At 45.4% G+C, this 8,063-nt stretch overlaps 2 protein-coding genes across 6 annotated transcripts in view; one reads left to right on the top strand and one right to left on the bottom strand.

Annotated features, from left to right (window-relative positions):
• The first annotated feature begins 3,242 nt into the window (after nucleotides 1–3,242).
• Nucleotides 3,243–6,019, top strand: pdyn (prodynorphin). 2 transcript variants are annotated; one of them, XM_043230330.1, is made up of 3 exons: nucleotides 3,243–3,722; nucleotides 3,892–4,017; nucleotides 4,787–6,019. In XM_043230330.1, the coding sequence occupies exons 2-3, from the start codon at nucleotides 3,892–3,894 to the stop codon at nucleotides 5,402–5,404; spliced, it is 744 nt and encodes a 247-aa protein (XP_043086265.1). In that variant the 5' UTR covers nucleotides 3,243–3,722; the 3' UTR covers nucleotides 5,405–6,019. The 2 variants fall into 2 exon arrangements, with proteins under 2 accessions (XP_043086265.1, XP_043086264.1); XM_043230329.1 differs by having other exon boundaries at nucleotides 3,246–3,799.
• Nucleotides 6,020–6,127: 108 nt separating this feature from the next.
• gmeb2 (glucocorticoid modulatory element binding protein 2) overlaps nucleotides 6,128–8,063 on the bottom strand; it is a 9,081-nt gene continuing 7,145 nt past the window's right edge. For all 4 annotated transcript variants that reach the window (XM_043230328.1, XM_043230327.1, XM_043230325.1 and 1 more), the window contains exons 9-10: nucleotides 7,847–7,969; nucleotides 6,128–7,770 (exon numbers count right to left, since the gene is read on the bottom strand). In XM_043230328.1, coding sequence (XP_043086263.1) covers nucleotides 7,196–7,770; nucleotides 7,847–7,969 — 698 coding nt within the window. In that variant the 3' untranslated portion in view covers nucleotides 6,128–7,195. The remainder of the gene's footprint in view (nucleotides 7,771–7,846; nucleotides 7,970–8,063) is intronic.

Genomic DNA, 8,063 nt, shown 5'->3' on the forward strand with positions numbered 1-8,063 from the left:
TTATTTTTTATTTCCCGAACGCATTCCGTTCTTGATAAAGGATGCATCGATTATTTCCAAGAACTGGTGCTTATAGGTCTATCCAAAACCCTCTGGTGCACGGGTCCAAAGCGTGCGGCGTCGCATGCGATTCAAGTACTTCACATTGATGTTGCATTTGTGTAAACGAACAAGGCTGTACAGAAAGTAAAGAACATTATGAAAAAAAAGACTAACATAGCGCCATTCATCCTCTAATTCAAAAGCAGAGCGTGATAAGATCTTTGCGACGTTCCACGTGTTTCGAGTTCTTTTTCCGAGGTGTATTTTTATCCAAATGAATCACTCTAAACATCGTCTCCGGGAGCTCTCGAAAAACACTGAATCTGCCTAATGCAAGCACGTCACGCGGCGGCGTCCGTCTATTCACCAAGCTGTGAAACAAATAAGCTCGCTGGCTTCTCGTTTTCGCCTGTTAATGCCGCTCCGGGTCTGTCCGTTCTTGAGGACGAGTCGGGGGGTTATGGGATGCAATCGGAAGTTAAAAGTTGCGACTCCCACGGTAATTATTTATGGCAACGACCCGATTGTCTTCCGCTGCTATGGTTACGATCGCGCCGTGCTGGAGAACGCTCAGGTGCAATTCACTCTAAATGAGATAAATGCTTCTCCCTCGATGTCTTTACGTCATGAGTTTGCTGCTTTCAAAACTCATTACAGACTCACTGGCCAATCGAGTGAGAAGGACGGTGGAAACAGTGAACAGAGCAGGTTTGATAAAGCACGCATTGAAATGTCAATGACATATTTTTTTGACAAATAATACTCTAATCTAATATGGTTATATATTTAAGGAATTGTCGTTGGAATACTTTAAGGAGGTAGTTTGTAGAACTTAAAGAACTGGCTTCAAATGAATCAGTGAGCTCGGTTCTTTTGAATCTGTTTCTTTTGAATTACGTTGAATCTATACACTTGACAAATACGCCATTATCAGTCAGCTTCACTTGAATCCGATTCAGTCGGATTCAAATCACACCGATTCGTTTTAGAACGAATCAGGCCCATTTAAATTCAGTTGAATCAGATTCCTTTGAATTCAATAAAGCATCCGAATAAGAGTTTCTTTTTTTTGTCCTTCTTCTGCTTATGTTTTTAGTTTTGTTTTAATGGAGACAATATTGGCGACTCATTTTTGTGAAACATGTTCCAACTAACGCATATTTTAAAAGTTACTGCCCACTTAAAAAGCTCACTTAAGTATACGAAAAGTACAAAAACAATTGTGACTAAATTGTATAATTTAGCTGCTTTCACTGACCATACGCATCTGACTAATTAATAATTATAAATGCGACAATGGCTCCGTTCCAAGACCCAGTGAGCATAAAATTCATAGACAGCTTCCTTGAAATTCTTAAGTGACGGATCGAAACCGTGCCACTAGGATAGCGGCGCCATTAACACTCAATTTTTTTTAATAATAGATTTCACATTGAGGCTAATTCGCAGGCCCCGCTCACATCTCACGTGCGCAACGTTTAAAAGCATTTTCACAGGACAATTTTGGATGTAAAACAGGATGTTTCCATTTGTAATGACTCAGGGTGGACATGCTTTCGTTTCCAGGTTACTGGGAAGGATAAACACTGACGGTAGAACGGCAAGAGTGTATAAAACGGTGTTCGCCGATGGGCCCGCATAGATAATTGAGTATTGTGTTTGAACAAGACCCAGCATTAGATTAATGATTTATTCAGGACTTACAACAGAGCTGGTGCACGACACACTTCTGTCTGAAACGCCTACAGGATTGTGTGGAAGAATGCTCCGGCTTTCAAGATCAGGCGTTACCTGTTACCTGTTCTCTGGTGACTTCGGTTTGACGACTTGAGCAGGACATCCTTAAAGGGATAGTTCGCAAGACCTTCGTTTACTTTCAGAACGCAAATGAAGATATTTTTTACGTATTCCGAGAGCTCTGACCCTCCATAGAGTGCAATAATTCGACATATATGACGAATATGGACCGAAATGAGGGTGAATGATTAATGGCAGGAGCTATTCCTATAACCACGCCCCTCGGAGGAGGGGCACTAAAACAAACCCCTCCCTCTTAGACCTCCCACCTTGGCCTCTTTTGTAAACGCTGCATGCCAGAATCGGTGGGCGGTTCTAAACGGTCACTGACGTCCACGTTCTTCTGCAGAGGCGCACATTATTACGTCACAGAGTGGCACATTCCACAAAGACGTCTTTTTGACAAGCCTGGTAGGAAAAGGCTATAAATAGTATACAAACGGAAACCGTGCAGAAACTGACTGTGTCTTGCATGAGATACACACGTGTGACATGCATATAATAAGCAGTTTTTGCATGCGTATGATATGCGATATGCCATTTGCGTGCATATGATACGCTGTTTTTGCGTGCATATGATACGCATCACTACCTGTTGCGTATTTTGCGCGCTCCAAAGTCCGTATCTGCGTATAAACAGATAAACACTATGCCAGATCGAAACATACAATGGCATCTTCGAACCGAGAAACTAAAAGAGCCTTTTAGAAACTTCATCAGTCGGAAAATGGTTCCGAAAGTGGCATCATTATCAAGTCGCCGTGCGTTTTCTAATACGAGTTTAACAACACAGCTGTCCTTTTAATGCTGCGAAATCCTCGCGCGTGCAGAGTTTGAGAAGACGCGCGCTGAACTAACATTTCGTTTTTGGCTCACACACACTCCCGGGAGGAGAACATCGATTTGCGCGTCCTCCGTGACGACCTAAATTGATAGGTTTTTTTTCTTTCTTTGGTTCTTTGGCAACAAGCAGGAAGATCAACATGTCCAAACGAGCTCAGGAGCCCAACGCGCATTATACCGTTAGGCGAGGTTGCTTGGAAACTGCCATTTATTTATTGAAGATCGCTGTAGTACGAGTCAACACATCACATAGCTCCAGTTCTGACCGAGGTGATGATAACGTGATTGAAGGCGACTAAAACCGCGTAGGACCCGAATGAACATTCCCAAAACTCAAAAGTTTAGTTAGAATATTCTATAGCGTTATTGTATGCGCATCGCCACCTTAGCAACACCAATCATCTTAAACTTTCAGATTGCATCCAAGGGAAAAAAAAGTATAAGGGGTTTGTAGCTGAAGGTGTATGGTATAAAATACAATAAAAACGCGGTACGTAAAGGTACGTTTTATTAATTATAGATGCATATCGCACGCGCAACAAAAACAACTTAATGTAATGATTATTTAGAAGTGAGCCATAATCAAAGCCGCCTTTCCGTGTAACACTCAGTAAGTTACCCCTGGCGCATCCTCCTCTCCAAAGCGGGTGTAGTTTTAATTAAACGAAAGGCTATCGTACCCCTGTGAAGCGAATCGTTATAACTAATTTCTTGCGTAACCTCGAAGCGCATGCACGTAATAATTAAAAAACCGATCTTAACCCTTTCCCGCGAAGCTCGCTCCGTTATCGCCCGCGTTATTATTCCCGAAACGCTGCATCACGGCGTGGGTGGGACCGGTCAATCATCCGGCTCGCGCTTCTCATTGGTTCATTCGGGCGGCTGTGTGGGCTGCGGGAATAAAAGTATGAAGACCGGGTCCGAGTAAGAGCAAACCGTAGATGGATAAAGAGCGACTCCGTTAAAAGACAACGAGAACAAAGAAGTTTCAGCCAGCTTCCCCAAGTGATCACCTTGGCGCTTGGAGAACAAGAAGCTCTGTAGGTAACGGAGGAGGGTTTGTGTCGGCACGCGCGCCTTGTTGTTGGTTACGCTTAAGGTTTTGTGTATGAAACCGGTAAGAACAAAGATCGTTACTGATGGTCTGCTGCCTCCCGGCTGAGAAGATAGCGCGCTCAAAGCCTGTTTTGTTCTCTCGCACCGCTGCAGATGATGGAGTGGCAGGTTTTGGTGTTGATGCTGTGCTTGCCGACCCTGAGTCAGGCGGACTGTTCAGCGCAGTGTCTGAGATGCGCGCAACAGATCTCCGACCCGGAGCCCGCGGTGAACCGCTTGGTAAGATTGTCGTTGTCACGTTTAGGGTCGGTTCGCGTGCGTAACGAACGAGGAGATGGATGTGGCACAACCGACAGAAACCAAGTGACTTTAGCGTTATCGACTTATAAATAATAAGAAATATCGACAATAAATAAAGCCAGCGCCTATGAATCAGACGCGAACGCATATTATATATATATATATATATATATATATATATATATATATATATATATATATATATATATATATATGAATGGTAATGCAAATTATGGTAACGTAATATGAAGGAATAAGGACAGGCAACGGCTGACTAAAACTGAAGAAAATACAAATGATCAAAATAAAAAGGTCTCTCTGTGATGTAAAAGATTTTAAAGTTTGGAAACGGTCATTTACGCGCAAACTGATAGCGCGTCGCGCTCGTTCAGCACAATGGAGAGCTCGCGCTCGCTTAGAAAACGCGTACTGAATAAAACTATTAGATGTTTTTCCGCTATTCATTTACAAATTACGCACACGTTTCGACTGCACACCTGCGATTTAGACGCATAGATTGCAGCCTAGAACTTTATGGCATGTTTATTACAAACAAACGTAAAAAGGTGGATCATAAAAAACGCAGTTTTGGCTGTGCGGAGCTCTCCGATTGCTTTTGAGATTTAGAAGATTTACGCGCGCAACTTTGGGGTTCTGCAGAACGCGGGATTTTTTTTTTAAATAAACGTTCTTTGAGGAAGTTCTTAAGAGCGCGCAGCCAATCTTAACCGACTTTTTCTTTCCGCAGACATGTACTTTAGAGTGCGAAGGAGCCGTTCCGTCCACCGGCGCATTAGACCGGTGCGAGAAAGCTTTGCGGGAGCTGTCGGATGAATTCGCCGACGGAGAACGCAGCGCGCCAAACGCGGAGGATCTCCGAGAGAAGGCGTCCTCCAACCCGGTCAAGAGATACGGGGGCTTCATCAAGAGGATCGACAAGAACAAAAATAAGTTTTTCGCCTCGCCCTGGAAGGAGAACGCCGTTCTTAAAGGACTGTTCGCGAAGAAATACGGAGAGCCGCTCTCCAAACTGGGCGAGAGGGACGTCCCGTCGATCACGGAAGACGACGAGGGCGAAGACGCGACCGCGGAGAACGAAACGGGAGTCTACGACGACGGCGTCCCTTTAAACGAAGTCAAACGCTACGGCGGGTTTCTGCGCAAATTCGGGCCCAAACGAAGCGACTTTGTGGACAGCGCCGGCCCGCAGGCGTTGCAGAAGAGATACGGCGGGTTCATGCGAAGAATTCGCCCGAAGTTGAGGTGGGACAACCAAAAGCGATATGGCGGGTTTTTACGGCGCCATTTTAAAATCTCCGTGCGCTCCGACGAAGAGCCCTCGTCGTACGAGGACTACGCTTTATAGGCTATTGCATCACAGATAACCCAACCAGAACTCATTAAGCCAACGCATTTCAGTTTCCCCCCCCCTCCACAAATGGGCGCCTAGACCACAAAACCAATCAGGAGCAGGACAGGCGTAGTTTTAGCCATAGCCGAAAGCGCCCCCGCCCGCATGGGGTCAAAATTCGAGATTTTTCTTTTACGCCAAAAATGAAGTAAACATCACGTTCCCGGAAAGCAACTTCTCAGCATGTCCCCTTTTGAGTTTTTGCACCGCCGGCGTTCAGGTTTTCAAACAGGCTAGTTGCATCCCGGCCAAACGCCGCGCTATCCTGCCAAATCGTACAAAGCCGTTTAGCTGTTCAGCTTTCAGATTGACGCCTGCGAATCTCAACATCGAAAAACCGACCCTTCATGACTGGTTTTGTGGTCCACAAACGTCATGACCTTTCACGAACGGCTGCTGACCCCCGGAGGCCGCCGTTCGCCACCGTCCACCCGTCAATCACGCGCTCGGGACGTTTCAGTGACCGACCACTTGTTGTTTCCCGTTGACTTTACCCCATGTAAGCAATCAGTACATACCGCAGATGATGCTTGTTTAAGATGACCAATAAAGGGCAAGAACTTTACCTGCTCAAATTGTTCAGTAAATGTTTCGTGTGATTTCCCCCCCCACCCGACTTCACGTTCCCATTCGTCAGCCTACGACTTCTGCTAAATGAGCGGAAACGTCGCTATACGATTTCTTGCTGAGCTCAAACCATTTTTTATTCTATTCCAATAAGATAAGGCCATGTCCATCTGAAGACCTAAACTGGCTTTGCACAAAAATGTTTAGGTAAACATCGCCACCTGTTGGTCAAAAATGTGAAATTAACTCGAAAAGTCTTTTCTTAACAATTACATAGAAAAAACACTCCAGACCTTATCTCCATTCTGAGCAACGTCTTGTAATACTACGGTAAGCATGTTGCAAAAATGCGAAACTACAAGGATTTTTTTCAAATTCGTAAAAATTGGAGCCCCTAATCTCGGCTATGACGTTGTTTAGGAGGTCAGTTTGTTGTATTTGCATTTATTTAAAAAGACAGGATTGTCACGGTCCAGGTTAACGCATTTTAAATAATCGACTACGTCAAGTACAGATTTTCCTGTAACAAGTATTTAAGATGAAACATCCATATAGAAAAAATTTAAGGGAACATGTTACGCGAACGGTTTAAATAATGGAGTGTTATGTCCAAAAAACATCAAAAGCACAAATTATGCACACAATGGTCAACCATGACTTTTTAAAGGACAAAATCCGCCTTGTATTTCATAAAAACATCCTTAAAGAAAGAGTTCAACGAAAAACGAAGTTCTGTCATCATTAACTCGCCCTCGAGTTCCTCAACGTACGAATTTCTTTCTTCGGCAACAAAAAAACACCACAAATGTTTTGAAAAATGTTGGAACCAAACTGTAGACTGCAGCCATTGATGTTCATTGTATGAAAAAAAAACCTCCTAAAACGTACTAAAAAAACCCCAAAACTTGAGGGTGATGGCGGTAAATGATGACTCATTTTTGGCTGAACTTTCGATCGAAACACTCCTGGCTATATTTTAACGCATTGTAATTAGATTACAATTAAATTAAACGCAATTCAAAAGTAAAAAACACATTCATTACCACAACATGGCTGTTTTTGCAAAAAAAAAAACAAATTGCAAATTAACTATAAAAAAAGCAAAAAGTTCACTCTCTATACACAAATATAGAAAATATAACGCACGGGAATTGACGTCAAAAACGAAACGGGAGTGTTTCACTCCTTCTGGTCGTGTTTCTGTTCTGTAGCTGCTTCGGCCTGCGGCCCGACGGTCTCCACAGAGGAAGCGTTCACGCTACCGATGGTGCTAACGGGAACCGTGACTACAGTGCCCCCTACAGGCGCCGCCAGGTTCTGCACCGCGGCTCCAGCTCCCACCGAGGGCAGCGTGACCAGCTGAAAGGGGCTGACCACTTTGACGATAGTGGGTGCCGCCGAGGCCTGGGGAACCGCGGCGGTGCTCAACACGGTCAAGTTAGAGCCTTCGGACTGGAGGTCGGTGCCGCCGGGCGACGTCAGCACGGTGTACCCGCCGATCAGGGGCGGCTGGGTCGGGGCGGACAGCATCTTGTCCAGCGAGATGCCGGTGAGCTGCGCGATGGGCAGGGCGAAGTGCGCGGGCGCCGAGGCCACGGTGGCGGGTCCCGAGACGGCCCGCGTCAGGCGGGGCCGCTTGGCGGTGGGAGGCGAGGTCACCGGGGTCAAGGTCATCAGGACGTTGTTGAGGTGCTGCGATTTGCTCTTCAGCTCTTTGGCGCGCTTGCGATGCTCGTCGCACTGTTGCTCTAGGGCTGCACATGCACAAGGTTAAAGCTCGCGTCACGCAGTAAGCCGGGTAACGGGATGAACCCAAAAACAGGTACTGACCCACTAAGCTGCGCGTGTACTGTTCCCTACAGCGGTCCATCTGGCTCTTGTGGCTGGCTAGAACCTTCTTCACCAGATCCAGCATCCCGAAGTTCTGGACTATATTGTTGAGCAGGGCGGCATCTGTTGACAGAGTCAAATTATGAACAATAATATCGAATCGGCTTTAGCTCCACAGCATGCCGTGAACTACTTCTCGGTAGCATATTGCGTTCAT

Source organism: Puntigrus tetrazona, unplaced genomic scaffold (genome assembly GCF_018831695.1).
Source record: "Puntigrus tetrazona isolate hp1 unplaced genomic scaffold, ASM1883169v1 S000000148, whole genome shotgun sequence".
Classification (NCBI taxonomy): Eukaryota; Metazoa; Chordata; class Actinopteri; order Cypriniformes; family Cyprinidae; genus Puntigrus; species Puntigrus tetrazona.